General features: G+C 43.9%; 1 protein-coding gene across 2 annotated transcripts in view; it reads right to left on the bottom strand.

The window, feature by feature from the left end:
- Positions 1 to 18,199, bottom strand: part of LOC146809876 (myosin-3-like) — a 290,498-nt gene extending 272,299 nt beyond the window's left edge. Inside the window, exons 1-2 of one of the 2 annotated variants that reach the window (XM_085616731.1) lie at positions 18,113 to 18,161; positions 17,295 to 17,373 (exon numbers count right to left, since the gene is read on the bottom strand). Coding sequence is in view for 1 of the 2 variants with exons in the window: in XM_085616730.1 (XP_085472856.1) it covers positions 18,113 to 18,163 (51 nt within the window). In the remaining variant the exon portion in view is untranslated. Of the gene's footprint in view, positions 1 to 17,294; positions 17,374 to 18,112 lie in introns of both variants that reach the window. The other variant, XM_085616730.1, reaches the window with a different exon arrangement.
- Between the last annotated feature and the right edge of the window lie 928 nt (positions 18,200 to 19,127).

Genomic DNA, 19,127 nt, shown 5'->3' with positions numbered 1-19,127 from the left:
AATTCAGAATGTTAGCACTCTAGTTGCTCATTAGATCACTGTAGTAAAGCTACTGCTCACCAGGGAAGTCTGCTGCTGGTATTCAAAGTGCATGTTTCAGTCTGCATGTCAGAATTTGTTTATGAAATAGAAGAGGATTTGAGAAGTCAAAATGTGCCCTAATTTTTCTTTCTGCAGCACTAATCATAATTTCTATGGCAAAATGAACCCCTCATGTTGTTCCTTTGTAAATTAAATGTTTTAAGAGTTACCACTTTATTCCAATCAAGATGGCTTCAGGTGTGCAATACGTTTGTCATAAATAGGACTGTTAGCGCTCTAGTTATTCTTTAGAACACTCTGGGAAGCTGCAGTAGAACACAAAGGAATCAACTGACAGTCTCTGCCCTTGTTGGATGTACATGTTTTACTGAGAATTTCAGACTTCATTCTCACATGACTGGGAGAGATAATGTGAATTTACAGAAAATATGCTCTCAGTTTAGCTTATACATCACCTTCCAAACCTCTGTGGGAAAAGCATGAGAAAATAGTTTTCTCTCAAACATGATTCATGATATCACAGCAGAAGGCTTTTTCACATGGTAAAATCACCTTAGAACACACCACAATTCCTAAAATGAGTATGGTACCAGCAACAAATGATTTATAATGTAACTAAAGTCTTAACACCTTCTATTAACTGCAATGCTTTTTAATGAGGTGCTATCATGTATATTGGTCCCAAGATGGCTGCCAACACTTCTTGGATGAAGTACTGACAGCCAATCAGATCTCACGATGAGATGTGTGGTTAGGCTCCGCCCAGATATATCTATCTTTTTAACTCCATTTAAGCAAAAGGCACGAGTCTGAACTGAGGACTACCTCTTTGCCAAATTTGGTGTAATTCCGTTCAGCAGTTCGGGCTGTAGCTGCGTCAACAGGTCCTATGGGAAAATGCATGGGGAAAATGCGTTTTGGGAACCCCCTTTTTTCTCGGCCCCCGCTTACCGAATCACCGTGAAATTTTCAGGATTGGAGCGGACCGGAGCTGGTCAAAAGTTTGGAAAATTTCGCAAAGATTCGTCAATCGGTGCCAACGTTATTCCAAATAGAATGTTGCGGATTTGCTATGGAAAATAGGTCCTAACTATAACTACCTACTGGCGACTGCCAGTAGGTAATATATATATATATTTATATATATATATATATATATATATATATATATATATATATATATATATACATCCAACAACCCTCCAGGACGAGTGTACTTCACTTTCCCTTGCCACACGATGTTATCCAAAAATACTAGGCTGGAATTCTCTGTGCCTTACTGTTTGGAACACTGCGGGCGGGTCCCGCACCTTTTAATAAAATATCCAAGCTGAATGTGTCTGCATAAAGCATGGACCTCTTCAGGGCGGTCACGGCGCTGGGGGCGGACAACCTCCATTCACATCCAACAAACCTCCAATTGAAGAAAAGAAGCACGCCGGACCAGATTTCGGGGGAATCATTAGCACTTTATTCCACCAAGAAACAGCCTTTTTGCAAGTCCTTATGCGTTTCAGCCACATTGGTAGCCTTGATCACAGGTGAGCTGCATAAACAGATTTGCGGCGTAACTGCATATTATATACGCCTTCATCAGACTCCCACGTATCCACCTGGTACTGACATCCTACAAATCCCAACATGCATTTTGAATGTGCAGTCTCATAATCTTTTAAAGTTCACTGTTACTCGTTTTTCTTTTCATTTTGCTTTCATAAATATTTTCGCAGTGCACTGTGTAAAATACTGATTTGATTCCATTCAAAATTATGCTTATTGCTCCTAATCTTAGGCTGTTGCTTATTTCCAATTCATGGCAGTATCTTGAGTCCTCAAAATCCAAACGTGAAGGACGAGTGTACTTCACTTTCCCTTGCCACACGATGTTATCCAAAAATACTAGGCTGGAATTCTCCGTGCCTTAATGTTTGGAACATTGCGGGCGGGCCCTGCTACTTTTAGTAAAATATCCAAGCTGAATGTATCCACACAGGGCATGGACCTCTTCAGGGCGGTCACAGCGCTGGGGGCGGACAACCTCCATTCAGATCCAACAAACCTCCAATTGGAAGAAAAGAAGCATGCCGGACCAGATTTCGGGGGTATCACTTGTACTTTATTCCACCAAGAAACAGCCTTTTTGTAAGTCCTCACGCGTTTCAGCCACATTGGTAGCCTTAATCACAAGTGAGCTGCATAAACAGATTTGTGGCGTAACTGCATATTTTATACGCCTTCATCAGACTCCCACGTATCCATGTGGTACTGACATCCTACAAATCCCAACATGCTTTTTGAATGTGGAGTCTCAGAATCTTATAAAGTTCACTGTTACTCGTTTTTCTTTTCATTTTGCTTTCATAAATATTTTCGCAGTGCAGTGTGTAAAATACTGAGTCAATTCAAAATTATGCTTTTAGCTCATAATCTTAGGCTGTTGCTTATTTCCAATTAATGGCAGTATCTGGAGTCCTCGAAATCCACCACTCACACATTGTTAAACAAGGCTGTACGCAGCTGAAACGCGTACAATGGAGGCCGACAAATAAAGCTTTTACTATCTGCACACGGCGTCGTCATCTTTCTAACAGAAGGAAAAGGAGAATACAGAAATATATATATACATAGACAGTCCATTCTTGAAACGTTAAATAGCCTCACATTCAAACGGTGTAGAAAACAACATGCTGCCCATCCAATTCGGTTCTTCAGGTTTATTCAACATTTTTTTCACATGTGCAGCAGCGTGAGATAGCCTACATGTTTCGGCTGTAGCCTTCCTCAGGGCCATGGAGATATATGCACATATATATGTATATAAAATCTTGCTCAATTTATCTTCAACAAGATTAAACTAATATGAGAAAACATCTAGGCAGAAAAAGTACCATACCTGATATCTATTCTATGACAATTTTCAATGCTCAATCTGTGATTACTTTTAACTCTTTCACATCAGTCTTGATGATACTGCTACAAACTGTCATCCAACTGCCTTATGTCCAACTAAATTCAGAAAACTACTTCTCCCTTTTCTCAAAACTCAATTGCAGGTTCAATTTCACAGTTCTTAAGTAGAAGCTATTTTCCCCATCACACAGAACAATTTCACTGTGAAATCTGTCAAAAAAATACTCTCTTGACCGATAACATCTCAACAACTTTTGACTAATTTCCCTTTTACCATTTGTTGACATACTTTTGGAAAAACCGGTTTGTAATGTAAACAGCTCCAGCAATTTATTGAAGACAATATTCTTTTGGATACTATCCAGGCAACATTCTGGACAGGACACAGTACAGAACTGTTGATCCTATTGTTTTTAGATGATCTTCAATGCCTGTTCGATAATAAGGTTGCTAGGGCATTAGTCTGTTATACCTGTAAACAGCATTCTATACAATAAGTCATTCCATTCTGAAAAAACCCTAGATGAAATTCTCCATGACCGTCATCAGATCACTAAGTTACCACCTGTTCATTCCACACCTAAGCAATTGTGGTGCCCTGCAAAGATCAATCCGATTTCACTACTTTTTAATCCATTCTCCAATAAAATCCATGGGTAAGCATATATATGAGTGGATTACATTCAAATCATGTATAATCAGAGTGGAAATATGAACCTTGTACCAGATGGAAAGATTATGATCAATTGCTTTAATGTTGCACTATATTGGCTATCTTCTAACTTCCTGAGAGATAAATACTACCAAAACCGAGGTGCTGCTTCTAATCGACAAAGCATCTCCTTCCTGGCTCACAGTCTGTTGGCCTTAGTTTGTACAACCTCCTCCATCCCCATGTAAGTGCATACGCAATCTGGGCATCTATTTTAGCACTAATCTATCACTCAAAACACAAGTGTCAAGTGCGTCTGGTATGTGCTTTGGACAACTCAACAACTTGAAGATACATTTATCACACATTTCTAGGATTTAGCACATACCAGTAGTCAAAGTCTTGATTCAATATAGGTTGGATTGCACTAAAAGCACTCATTTAGCCATCGCTGAGAGACACATCTTTTGACTTCAACTTATGCAAAATGCTGCTGCTTGTCTCATATTTAGTATCTCAAGACATGGCAGGATGTCACCACCCTGCACTGACTACCACCCGATCGAGAATTGCCCTTAAAGCCCTTATACGTGTGCATGAAATCTTAGTCCACCGTATATTTGGTCCTGGATGGGGGAAATTTATTGGTAGAAAAGGGGTTTATTGGGTTCCAAGATGGGTGGAGTTTAGAGGTGGTGAGGAAGTTTTAGAAGTTAGAGATGGGTGGGGTTTGGGGTTTAAAAATGAGTGGAAGTAATGGGTGGTGAGACGTTTTTGGGGTTCAGAGATAATTGGAGTTTAGACGATGTGATTTTTTTAGGGTAAGGTATGTGTGGAGCTTAAGGGGTGGTGAGAGGTTTTAGTGGTCATGAATAGTGGAGTTTAGGTTGGTGAGGGTTTTTAGGATTCAGGGATGGGTGGAGTTTTGGGGTAAAGGGTCATGGATGTGATATAAAATATCCCGATTTCATTGTTTTTCAGCCTCTGATGAATAAGCTGAGAAAAACACAGCATCTAATAAAACAACATACAACCTGTGTTGCGACTCTCATGGACGTCGTACCTCTCCCTAGGCCTTGCAATCCAGGGCAATTCCTGGGAGGCAAAGAGAAGGGGAGCCAGTGGCATATCAATTTTAAGAGTGTGTGAAATTCTCATAATTTCCTTGCATGAAATTGTGCAATATTTTGACAAATTACATGAAATTATTTGAAATGCAAATCTGTCATTTCATGCTATCTTTTATAATGAAATGTATCCTTGATGCAATATTTTATGAAAACACATTTGGTGCTAAAAAACATAGTGCCGAAAAACTAAAGCACAGTGAACAACAGCTGTCTGCATTCTGTTTTTCCTATACATTTGCAGTAATTGTGTGTGATTGGGGCATAATTAAGTGAAGTGGTGTAATGGGTAGTATTAGGAATCTCGCTCCAAAAGTGTAACATGTAATTATGTGAAAATTACGTAAATTACACTGGTGCAATTTAAATGTTGCCCAAACCTATTCCATTGTGCAATTGGCCCTGGTGCAAGGAAGGTAAATTGTTCCTCCACGACCCCCCGACAACTGACCGAATAGTAAAATATATCCATAACTTAGTCCATTTGCCTATACCCCAAAGACTCACAGTACCACTGCATGTGTTACACTGTTGACAACTATAATTCTCAGAGGGCCTCTTCCTCCTGGGCCCTCTAGACATGATCCGGTTCTGCTAGGCCCAGGGAGGAGTCTCCCTCCCTTATACCTTGCAGCACTAGACCATAGATACTAGCTCTAGGGACAGATGGGCCTTTCAGCTCTGGATCCCCAGGGTTTCGGAACACCATACCATGGCTGCAGGGCCCCGGGGAAAGAGGCCTAGTGGCAGAGACATGTTTCCATTACCCCTGATGCAAGCAAAGCATGCAGGACAGTAAAACACAGTAATAATTTTGGTGCATTTTACCCTAACATTCCTTAGCCCTGCTGCCACTGTACCTGTTGCACAATTGAGAGCCACACCCAAGAGAAAGACATCTCATCACTTAGGTCTTGCACCCATGGTCCAGTGCTGGAAAGCCCACGGTTTGATGGTCCTTCTCCTGAGTACCCATCCATTCCTGTGATGGACACGGGAAGGAGGGCCGCTCCAGGACCTGACAGTGCTGGCACATGGCTGCGATACCGTAAAAAAAAGAGGCAAGTAGCATGGTAATGGTGCCATCGGCCCTGGTGCAAAGTAAATGCATTCCCAGATCCCTGTTCACTAGATTCACAGTAAAATACACCCACAATTTGGATACATTGGGCACCTAATACACCTGGAGCCTGGTGCCAAAGCATCTGCTACATCACTGATGGTTATGCCCTTGATATGGACCAATGCGTATAGTCATGGTACCACACTGTGAGAAAATTGCCCTTGAGCCCAGGGAAGGAGAACCCCAACCTCTAGGCCTCTCAGTGCTACACCGTAGCTAGTGTAAGGACCTTCACTCTGCTCAGCATGCATGACTAGCACTGGGAGGCCCGGAAAGGGAAACCCAATGGAGGAAAACCCTCTTCCCTGAGCCTCACAGCAATGTTGTCACACCCACCCTCTGGGTCTTGCCACTATTCCAGAGCTGTGAAGCCAAAGGCAGGGGTGCTTTTCCCTGGGCCTCTAATACGTGTCTAGCTTTGTGGGCCATGAGAGGGCTCCCTCCCTTGTATACCCCTGTCATGGTTCAAGTGCTGCAAGTCCCATGGGAGGGTGGTTCCCTGGGCATCACTGCCATGGTCTAGTGCTGCGAGGCCATGGGAGGGAGAACCCTTTGCCCTGGGCCTCACACACATGGGCTAGCATTGCAAGTTCCAGGGGAAGAGATATAACCGAGCACCAGGATCGGCTCCTTCATTAGAGCAGAGGAGCGTCGCCCCAGTGCTTTCATGCAGTGTGAGAAGCAGAAACATAAAATGGTGTTTTAAATACCATTTCATGTTTCTGCTTCTTGCGCTGCGAGAAAGAAGAACATGCCTTGTTGGGACGGGTGGGTAGGTCAGGGAGGAGTGGCTTGCCCAATGCTGTGGGCCCTGACTGTGAGGGCCGACCAAACCAGTCATGCGCACTCTGCATTTTCTCTATGTAGGCTGCATGCAGCCTACATAGAGAAAATGGCCTCCCTACAGGCGCCCGTCTGGGCGCTGTCTGCGCCAAATACAACACTGCCATTGCAGCATTGTGATTGGCCTAGGGTAGGGGAGGGAGGATGCCTCCTTCCTGATGCGGGACTCAGCCAGGAGTAGAGGCGGCACCGGGCTTGGTAAGATATGTTTTTTTATTTATTTTTAAATCCTCCCCGCGCGAACACCCGCACGAACCCCGGTGCGACCACCCCACCCCCATCCGCGAGTAATGTAAGCAGCGACTGCTGAGCCCCATGGTCCCAAGGGAAGTTAGAAAATTAACAACTCTACTATCCACATGGAATGAAATAGTCTTAAGCGTTGAAACACCAATGGGAAATACCATTATTTATCACACATACTGCATGCAGCCTACATAGAGAAAATGGCCTCCCTACAGGCGCCCGTCTGGGCGCTGTCTGCGCCAAATACAACACTGCCTTTGCAGCATTGTGATTGGCTTAGGGGAGGGGAGGGAGGATGCCTCCTTCCTGATGCGGGACCCAGCCAGGAGCAGAGGCGGCACCGGACTTGGTAAGATATGTTTTTTTATTTATTTTTAAATCCTCCCCGCGCGAACACCCGCATGAACCCCGGTGCGACCACCCCACCCCCATCCGCGAGTAATGTGAGCAGCTACTGCTGAGCCCCATGGTTCCAAGGGAAGTTAGAAAATTAACAACTCTACTATCCACATGGAATGAAATAGTCTTAAGCGTTGAAACACCAATGGGAAATACCATTATTTATCACACATACTGCATGCAGCCTACATAGAGAAAATGGCCTCCCTACAGGCGCCCGTCTGGGCGCTGTCTGCACCAAATACAACACTGCCTTTGCAGCATTGTGATTGGCTTAGGGGAGGGGAGGGAGGATGCCTCCTTCCTGATGCGGGACCCAGCCAGGAGCAGAGGCGGCACCGGAATTGGTAAGATATTTTTTTATTTATTTTTAAATCCTCCCCGCGCGAACACCCGCACGAACCCCGGTGCGACCACCCCACCCCCATCCGCGAGTAATGTGAGCAGCGACTGCTGAGCCCCATGGTCCCAAGGGAAGTTAGAAAATTAACAACTCTACTATCCAAATGGAATGAAATTGTCTTAAGCGTTGAAACACCAATGGGAAATACCATTATTTATCACACATACTGCTCAGTAACAACCTACTGCCACTGGACATGGTCCGGTTGGTACATTATAGCCCAAAAAACTACTAATCCTAGCTTTACCACTTCACCTAAACATGATAGGAATAAACATTGTATTCAAAAGCTGGCTAGGGCCCACAACACATTGACATTTCTGACATTTCACTTGGAACTGCAGCCCCGTGGCCTTGTCATCAGAATTACAGCCCAGTTGTAGACTAGTGAACTATACTGAAATGTGGAATCAGAGTAAACAGTTTTTTTTTTAATTCCGGACTCCCATTTGGGCAAAGTGTGCGCTCTTGGACAAGAACTTTTTTAAAATTATCCCTATGCTCCCCTTTTGGAAAGATTGGGAGAACTTAGATGCAGCAGAAGAGCTGCTGGTGAGCATATGGTTCTAAAAAGCACTGGATATTACCTGGGGAGGGAAGAAGTGCATAGTCACATGTTCTATTCACCAAAATACAGTACAGCGATAAATGTACAGCCATTGGCAGCTGTTGAAGTGCATTAAAACAACTATTGTAACTGAGTGCTTTGCACAGTGTGGGCGGAGTGAGTGAACGTGGGGGTGGAGTCAAAGGCGTGGCTAAAAAACAAAATATTCTGTAACTTTTTTCAATCTTTTACCGTCAGCATACAATGTTAACACACAACTTAAATAAAAATAAATGTGAGTTAAGTTAATTATTAAGAAATGCACTATTGTACATTATGAAACCTCCATTAGTTAATGTACTTCAGAGGTATTTGCATGTAACCAGAGACCCACAGAACTGAAACCTGGTTAGTGCAGTGGAGAGTAGTGACTTGAATATGTTTAGTGTATATATGTAGAAGCCATTATTTTAAACTTGCATTATATACAGTATAAGACAGGCTGTTACAAAATGGTCATAAAGGGTTAAGATGAGTAAGTACTTCTAAAATATAGATTTTGTAATACCCAGACTGTACATAGTGCAAATTGTTTTTATAATTGTCTTTTAAAAGCACACGCTTCACAGCTCATCTAGTAACTTCCCTGCAATACAACTCAAAAATACTAAATATGTGTCATCAGGAAGCTTCAATTGACAAACTAAAGCCAATACCAGCTTCCAAGCACCCTTTGCATTTGCATGTTAACTAGTTGGTCACATTTACATTTCTTTTAGATGAGCAGGCACCCTGGCAAGAGGCCTGTTTAGCTGTCTGCCCATCCCTCAGTTTCAAAGCAAAGGAGGCTCCTTGCCTTAGACTTCTGCAGAAGCTTTCAACTGTCGGAATTAACCATCCCGGAAAGGTTTGACTTTTCACAACAAGCATTGGCAAACGCCAAAGAGTTATGCCTATTCAAGAGCTAGTGGCTTCATCAATGTGTTTTAGCCATGTTGTACGCCAGTGTGGCTGTTGTTTAGCATGGCTCAAAGTTAGTGGTGTAAAGAAGAGAGAGTGGTGTGGAGTGGAGTGTCATGGATTGGAGTGTTGTAGAATGGAGTTGTATAGTGTTGTGGAGTTGCATAGACTGTCAAAGTGACGCTGAGTTGCATAGAGTAAAGTAGAGTGGAGTTTTGTGGAGTGTAATAGAGTGGCATAGAGTGGAGTTGTGTTGAGTGTTGTGGCGTGGCGTCGAGTGGAGTGGCATTGAGTGGAGTAAAGTAAAATGGAGTGGCAAAGAGGGAGTTGTGTAGAGTGTTGTAGAGTAGAGTGGCATAGAGCGGAGTAGATTGTTGTAGAGTGGCGTGGCATAGTGTGGAGTACTGTTGTAGAGTGGAATGGCATAGAGTGGAGTAGAGTGTTGTAGTGTGTCCTAGAGTGGAGTGACATAGAGTAGAGTAGAATGGCATAGATTGAAAAGGCACAGAGTGTCATCGAGTGGAGTGGCAGAGAGTGGCATAGATTGGCGTAGAGTGCAGTGGTCTAACGTGGAGTGGAGTAGAGTGAAGCAGTGTGTTGTAGAATAGAGTGGAGTAAAACGTCATAGAGTGGCATATAGTGAGCTGAATAAAGCATCACAAAATGGAGTTGGGTGTTTTAGAGTGCATAGAGTGGAGTAGTGTGTCATCGAGTGGTAGGGTATAGAGAGGAGAGGCATAGAGTGGAGGGGCGTAGAAGGCGTAAAGTGTTGTAGAGTGTAGTAGAGTGGAGTGGCATAGAGTGAAGTCCAGCAGAGTGAAGTGGAGCAGAATGGAGTGGCGTGGCATAGAGTGGAGTAAAGTGTCATAGACTAGAATGGTGTGGAGTGGAGTATCATAGAGTGAAGGGATGCAGAGTGAAGGAGCATGGAGGGTAGGGGATTGGAGTGGCGTGTCGTAGAGTAGAGTGGAGTGGCATACAGTGGAGTGGGTTGTCATGAAGTGGCGTGTCATAGAGGAGAATAGAGTGCCATAGAGTGGAGTGCCATTTCGTAGAGTAGAGTAGAGCGGCATGTCATAGAACAGAGTGGAGTGGAGTGGCATGCTGTACAGCAACATGTCTTAGAGTGGAGGGGCGTGTTGTGGAGTGGCGTGTCATGGAATGGAGTGGCATAGAGTGAAGTAGAGTGGCGTAGAGTGGAGTGTAGAGAATGGAGTGGCATAGATTGGCGTAGTGTAGAGTGGTATAGAGTAGAGTGATGTAGGAAGGAATGGCATGTCATAGAGTGGAGTGGAGTGGCATAGAGTGGTGTAGAATTAAGTGACATGGAGTGGAGTATGATAGAGTGGAGTGTTGTGAAGTGTCATAGAGTGGAGGGTCATGTCACAGAGAGGCGTAGAATTGAGGGGTATACAGTGGCATAGTGCGAAGTATTCATGGTGTGATAGAGCACTGCCATTACAAACAACACATTTGCATCTGAACTGCCCATTCCATTTGCCCATTTTCCTTTACTAATAAAACTATACAGTGCACAAAAGATAATATGTGGAAATTCCATCACCTAGTGTACTGATTTGTTTTGATTGTATTAAAATATTGTTTCCACCACACTTCAGAATTACAAAAAATATGCTTCATTTGTGCTTTCCTAATTTTGATATTTGATTTTGAAATATCTGCACAGTTTATTTACAGACATCTAAATGTTGTTCTGTACTAGAAAAAATGACATCATACAGCCTTCCTCCAGCACACCCCAACAGTCAGCATGATTGTCATATAAAGTCTCTCACTTTGAAGTCAGAGAAAAATAAACACCAAGCACCCTTGGTAGACAGAGCTTGACAATTAACCTCTGTCTTTGAATGCATAGCAAGTGTGACAAGATAAGAACAAGATTTAAAGGCATGTTTACAGAAATGAGCACTGATAGAAGGATACAATAAATAGGTTATGCTCCATGGGAGGGACCAACTCAAGCCTGACAGCCTAAAACAAATGTAGCCAGCAAATAGAAAGCAAGCAAGTGTGACCTACGAACCACAAAGCCAATAGTGAGCAATAAACGGAATGCATTCCCAGGGAAACTTTCCAAATGTCCCCAAGATGTCTTTAGTAAACCAGACAGCTACACTGCCTGGTAGGCTTCATCCAAAAAAGTGGGGAAACTGTTTTCCTTAAGTTAAAAAAAGGATGGACTTGACGTGCCCCTCAGATGCCTCTACTTTTACCGCTGTTTTTCATAAAGTAGCAGTGTGGTGTAGTCTAGGGTTTACTAATTTAACAAACTGTTTGATCCTGGGCAAATAAAACTCTCCCTATACCTCTATCTATTGCTCTTGCAATCTGTCAGCACTTTGCAACAGACTTAATGGAAGATATAACCACCAAGGACATACTGCCAGGGCAGGTCCCCATCGGGATTTTCTTTCACACATTCAAGGCTGTTTGCCTCTCAATAGCTGAAGGCGCTTATGAATCTGCTATGTAAAGGATTCCACCCTTGCAGTGGCTTCTCCCTCCCAGCCACCTGCAAGTATTTTTATCTCTTTCATGCAGCGCTTTCCCAAACGCTGCGACCTTGTTAGTGTCAACGATTGTCTAACTCACCCACTCCTGTAAAAAACTCTTTTATATTTAGAAGCCAATTACATGATGTATGGTGAGCCACCACGAGTGACATGGCCGACCAGATGGCACCCTGCTAAGCCCCTTCCCTGATTGACATTCTGGGAGGAGCCCACACCTGCCTATGCATGCCCGCACCATGCCCTTGTGGAGGCACCAAGGACCGCCAGCAGGCGCGGCAACGGCACCTGCTTGTGAAATCTGGATGCGACCGAGGTGGTCAGCAGGGCTGTCGCTGTCTGTCTATTGAATAGCAGTGTTCTCAGAGCTGCTGAAAGAAATTCACATTTACAGATGGAAGGATCTTTTCTGCGATCACAAAGAGTGTTTGCTCAGGCAAAATCCGATTGCTTCAAATGTATGTATTAAAGCGCTCCTGCTGTTTTGGGCTTTCACTAAGGTCGACATGGCTTTGGGTGCAAGCCGCGCCCTGTATATAACACGGCAGATCAGGGGCTAGCTTGCATTGTGCAGCAGGTGCAGTGACACCGGGGCCCAGAGGCCTGACGGGCCCACTGATCCCTCAATGCTGTGTTTCACACTTCACACAGCGGCAGTGGGCGCGTTTTTTTCTTCTCGCATTGGTGCCCATCATACACTGGCTATTCCGCGGCTGTAGAAATGTAAGTCGTACAGAGTTACGATAGGAAGGGGCATATTATCAAACCAGGCGATAAAATTATAGCCACTTTAGCGGCAGAAAACTGCCCCTAAAACGGCAATAATGTGCTTGATAATATGCTCTATGGAATTCCAATTGAAGCCCATGTTAGACGTCCTTCACATTTAACATGGGCGTCAATTGGGATTCCATAGAGCATATTATCAAGCCCATTATCGCCGTTTTAGCGGCAGTTTTCTGCCGCTAAAGCGGCGATAATTGTATCGCCTGGCTTGATAATATGCCTCGAAGCTCGCGCGGGTAACTCGAACGTGAGTTCTAAAATACTCAAGGAATAATATTTGTTTAACCCCGGCAGAGCTGGAGAGACACCTGCTGGGCCAGCTGACGTGTTCGCTCATTGCAAGCAGGTTGTGCAGTTTGTGAACACCCGAAGAACCACCTGGCGGACCCTCTCTGTACGTCAACGGGTTACACTCAGAGGGTGAAGTCAAGCCGGCAACTTTACACAGGTGTCTGTCTACGATTAGAAAACGCCACTGACACGAATCGGCGTGTTGATTAGTTTGCAAGTGTTGTGTGCACACTAAGGAGGGCGGGGTGATTGAGGATTAGACCCGTTGCTTCCCTGCACATTTTTGCCACATTTCGGGTAGGAATTCCAAATGCCTCCAACTTATTGTGCAAACGTCTCTGCTTCAGATGCTTTCATCCAGGGACGCCCGTTAAAGAGGAGAGAAACACTCAGAAGGGTGTGTTAGGCACTAATTAATTGGACCTCAGATGAGACACATCACTTTTGTATTATCTGGATGTTGGTGGTGGTTTTGTGAGAGAGTCCTTCTAAATGTCCATGTAGTGGAGTAGATCCACCAGATCAAAATATATGTCTTATAGTACAAATAGCTTTCCAGTTGGCACACTGCTGACCACTCAGTTGGGGCACCGTTCTCGATGCCAGTTATAGTGCACTCCCCTCCCCAGCTGAGTACACTCATCCCTCCAGCTTAAGTCAGGTGCAGTTACCATCCCAGCTCAGTTTGTGTACAATCGCCTTCCTGTGGAAGCACTGTAAGCTTTGCAAATGGGGTAGGGTTACTTTCCGGTTACTGACCCAATATCCTTCTCCGCTGGGACAGAGTCAGTTTCTCAGTTTGAGTACAGTTACCTGATCATGTGACATGCAATTAACTTCCCTCTTGGAGTACGTATCCTTCTTAGTTTATCCTTCTTAGTTTAGGTACTATCGCCTTCCCAGTTGAAGTAAAATTACTTTTAAGTTGGAGTGCCCAGTTAGTGTATAAAGACCTTCCAAGCTGGCATACAGTTACCTTCCCAGCTGGAGTACAACCTCTCTCCTAGTTGAGAAATGATGCCCTTCCCAATAGGAGTATATACAGTTACCGTCGCAGCTGGAGTATGCTAACCTTCCCAACTGAAGTATATTCACCTTCCCAGACGGGAAACAGGTACCTTCCCAACTGGACTAATTCCGTTTCCTGTTGGGACACAGTCACCTTCGCAGATTAAGTATATTTGCTTGCCATTTGGACTATTGTGCCCTTCTCAACAGGAGTTATGGTTACCTTCCTAGTTGGGACACAATGACCTTCCTAGTTGGAGTATATTCATCTCACTAGTTGAGGCATGCTGCCCTCCTCAGCAGAAGCTACTGTTACCTTCTCAGTTGAATTATACTAACCTTCCCTGTTGGAAAATAATCACCTTCCCAGTGGGATACAGGTACCTTCCCACTCAAAGATATGAACCTTCCCCATTGGAATATATTCACATTTCCAGTGGAATACAGATACCTTCCCACTGAAGTATACTAACCTTCCCCATTGGAAGATAATCACCCTCCCAGTGGGATACAGTTACCTCCCAGCTGGAGTACACTAACCTTCCCCATTGGAATATATTGACATTTCCAGTGGGATACAGGGACATTCCCACTGAAGTATACTATCCTTCCCTGTTGGAATTTAATCACCTTCCAAGTGGGATACAGGTGCTTTCCCAGTTGGAGTATGTTAACCTTCCCCATTGGAAAATGTTCACATTTCCTGTGGGATACAGGTACCTTCCCACTGAAAGATATGAACCTTCCCCATTGGAATATATTCACATTTCCAGTGGAATACAGATACCTTCCCACTGAAATATACTAACCTTCCCCATTGGAAGATAATCACTCTCCCAGTGGGATACAGTTACCTCCCAGCTGGAGTACACTAGCCTTCCCCATTGGAATATATTGACATTTCCAGTGGGATACAGGGACATTCCCACTGAAGTATACTATCCTTCCCTGTTGGAATTTAATCACCTTCCAAGTGGGATACAGGTGCTTTCCCAGTTGGAGTATGTTAACCTTCCCCATTGGAAAATGTTCACATTTCCTGTGGGATACAGGTACCTTCCCACTGAAGAATATTAACATTCCATGTTGGAATACATTCACCTTACCAGTGGTATACAGGTGCCTTCCCACTAAAGTTTACAAACTTTCCTTGTTGGAATATATTCACCTTCTCAGTGGGATACAGGTACCTTCCAGTGAAGTATTCTAACCTTTCCCATTGAAATATATATTCACTATTCAGGTAGGATGCAGGTACCTTCCCACTGAAGTGTAGTAAGCTTGCCAATTGGAATATTATCACCTTCCCAGTGGGATACAGGTACCTTCCCCCTGAAGTATACTAACCTTCCCCATTGGAATATAATCACAATCCCAGTGGGAAATGGTTAACTTCCCAGCTGGAGTATACTAACCTTCCCCATTGGACTATATTCACAAATCCAGTGGGATATAGGTACCTTCCCACTGAAGTATACTATCCGTAGCTGTTTGAACATATTCACCTACCTAGTGGGATATAGGTACCTTCCCACTGAAGTATACTGACTTTCCTTGTTGAAATATATTCACCTTCTCAGTGGGATACAGATACCTTCCCACTGAAGTATACTAACCTTTCTCATTGGAATATATTCACCTTCCCAGTGGGATACAGGTACCTTCCCACTAAAGTGTACTAACCTTCCCCATTGGAATATAATCACCTTCCCAGTGGGATACAGGCACCTTCCCACTGAAGTATTCAAACCTTTCTCATTGGAATATATTCACCTTCCCAGTGGGATACAGGCACCTTCCCACTGAAGTATACTAACCTTCCCCGTTGACAAATATTCACCATTCAGGTGGGATACAGGTACCTTCCCACTGAAGTATGCTAACCTTCCCCATTGGAATATAATCACCTTCCAAGTGGGATACAGGCACCTTCCCACTGAAGTATACTAACGTTTCTCATTGGAATATATTCACCTTCTCAGTGGGATAAAGGCACCTTCCCACTGAAGTATACTAACCTTTCTCATTGGAATATATTCACCTTCCCAGTGGGATACAGGTACCTTCCCACTGAAGTATACTAACCTTCCCCATTGGAATATAATCACCTTCCCAGTGGGATAAAGGGACCTTCCCACTGAAGTATACTAACCTTCCCCATTGGAATATAATCACCTTCTCAGTGGGATACAGGCACCTTCCCACTGAAGTATACTAACCTTTCTCATTGGAATATATTCACCTTCCCAGTGGGATACAGTCACCTTCCCACTGAAGTGTACTAACCTTCCCCATTGGAATATAATCACCTTCCCAGTGGGATACAGGCACCTTCCCACTGAAGTATACTAACCTTCCCCATTGGAATATAATCACCTTCCCAGTGGGATACAGGCACCTTCCCACTGAAGTGTACTAACATTCCCAGTTGAAACATATTCACCATTCATGTACCTTCCCATTGAAGTATACTATCCTTCCCTGTTGGAATATAATCACCTACCTATTGAGACATAGGTACCTTCCCACTAAAGTATACTAACCTTCCATGTTGGAATATAATTACCTTCCCAGTGGGATACAGATACCTTCCCAATGAAGAACTCCAACCATTCCTGTTGGAATATAATCACCCTCCCAGTGGGATACAGTTACCTCCCAGCTGGAGTATTCTAACCTTCCCCATTGGAATATATTCACATTTCCAATGGGATACAGGTACATTCCCACTGAAGTATACTAACCTACCCAGTTGGGATACAATCAGCTCCCCATCTGGGACATCATTCCCTTCCCAACAGGAGTTCAGTCACCGTCGCACCTCGACTTGGGTGGCAGTCTTTCCTTCCAGGCATGGATTCAGAGGGGCTTTTGGAATAGTTCATCTTAACGTTGATCTATTATTATTTTTTTAAACACAATTCATGCTTTTCTATTTACAGTGCTATGATTTTTCCTTCCATAATGAATTCCCCATTGCAGGCTGCCTCTATTTTACAACCCAATACGGAGTTGTATAATAAATATAGAATAGCTGCTTTTATAGCGTTTTAATGACAGACCATCAAAAGCCACCCTCAAGGCACGAACTGTCAACAGTGCACCGAATCCACTGATTCCATTTCATGTTCAAATGCACCTGGTCCCACCTGTTAAACCACCTCTCCCTGAAACAGGAAGTCCTACAAGTGCACGATTTAATGCAAGTTTCCATTTTTATTTCTATACGTGGCTTTGGAAAATTAAAGATTGCATACACGTGGGGCATTAGCATTAGATACTTCTTGTTTAGTGACGTCAGTTTCTCTGTAGAGAGTCACTAACATTCCAAGTCATTCTTCTTTCTGCCTGTCTGTCCATCGATCTATCAACACGCATTGAGTTTTATTAGTATTTTAAAAAGGTATGATTAAAAAACTATCCTACTGTGCAGAGTATGGAGACGTCCTTCGGCGCGGGCTGTCTCTTATCGGTGCCTGGCTCAGTTTCTGCCTCTTGTTGTGATCTGTGACACATGTGTTAGACAAAAGACATCGAGCTCAGCTTTCTACAGTAATTAAAGGGCTGTCAACAGTCGCCGCAAATAAGTCATGATCCTGGCCTGGCAGGCGCAAACACAGGCCCCTCCCCAAATCCCTTCCTCAAAAGCAGACCTGACAGCAACTCTCGATGCTACAATTGTCTTTACACGCTATAACTTTTGAAATCGTATGAATGATTCCATCTTATAAAGCTGCCAGTCTGGAATCACTCACATCGCACAAAATACGAAACGTATTCATTGTCAGTAATTATAGTAACAAAACATAGATGCCTTCACACTCCTAACTAGTAAGAAATACAAAAATATAACTTCATGCATATCCGCCGCATTGTATGGTTAAAAAGTATAAATACACACATATTAACACACGTGATGAATACAAACAATACTTGACCTTAAACATTTTAAGTCGAGTGAAGAAATAAAAAAAAGATATGACTGCATGCGTTCTAACTGTAATGAAGACTTTAAAAAAGGTCAGATTTTAGATGGCAAGTCTAGGGAAAACTTTAAAAATACACGAATTCCCAAAGTGGACTTTTAAAGTTACACTTTCACACACCCCAGGTGTAATGAAGAAGTCCCGGTTTGTCATTTCATCTACTTATAGCGAATGATGGAACCTCTCTTATGCATTGCCTCGGTAGAGAGCCTTTGTAGAGCAATGGCGAACATTCCTAGCTGAAGGCGAGACACATACCTCTGCGCGCGGCCTGGCGGTCCCCTGTGCCAGGCGCTGCCCGGCCGGCATTTATAGACAATGGGCCGAGCCACACAGGAGGCGCGCTCTATATTTGGACAGCACAGGGCCCCTTCTCAACTGTTCTCCCGACCAGTATAGTGCCCGGGGGTCCCGATAAGGCCGTCCGAGTTAACCTGTTGAGCATCAATCTGCCTCGCTGAACTAACTGTCAGGCACCAGGAGGCTGCAGCCGCTACCGAGCGCCTAGAGTACTTAGCATTCGGTGCTTTTCATTTTAGGGGCCTTTCCTGGGCCACTGGCTCTACTCAGATGAATGATTTATTCTGTCCGCACTACAATAAATAAATGAAATATTAGCTATGTATTTGCTCTTATGGCTAGGGAGAGATGTGGCGCAGCGGCCAGAGCGACTGACTCGGGAGCTTGGTGCTCACGGTTGGATCCCGGTGGCAGCTCTGCTCAGCACCATGTGACTCAAGGCAGAACTCCCTTAATCTACCGACGGCCTCCAGCACCTTGAGACCCTTAGGGGTGATTACTTCGTGCTTAACAAATACCAGGCTTATTTATGGCTATCACAGGCTTTACGTGATTGAAATTAACTAAGGGATACAGTGAGAGGATGGGGTATAAGGTGAGAAATGGCATTGGTGGGGAGGCGGTGGAAAGGGAAGTGTTCATGCAGTGGAAGGATGTCTCAGATGTAAGAGGAGATTCATAGGTCACCTTCCGTTGGAGCGTAGGACCCGCAAACAGGCCGATGTCCCATAAAGGTCATTCTTGTATTCTACGTGAAATCTTCCCCTGCTTCCCTAGATGACATCCAAAGGGCATCTCAATAGAAGCAAGGCATGACTGGAAGTAGTGAACAAAGAGAAGGGATTTTAGGAACCCATGTGTTAATCATTGGTATGCAAAACTGGCTGGATTTTGCGTGCAGTATTTTTACGATCACTAAGGAATTTTCGCTCCAGTTTATGTACTCATAGGTTAGTTCTTAAACTGCCTAATC

The sequence above is a fragment of the Triturus cristatus genome, chromosome 7, assembly GCF_964204655.1.
Source record: "Triturus cristatus chromosome 7, aTriCri1.1, whole genome shotgun sequence".
In the NCBI taxonomy this organism is placed as follows: Eukaryota; Metazoa; Chordata; class Amphibia; order Caudata; family Salamandridae; genus Triturus; species Triturus cristatus.
This window is presented reverse-complemented; position numbering and strand designations above follow the sequence as displayed.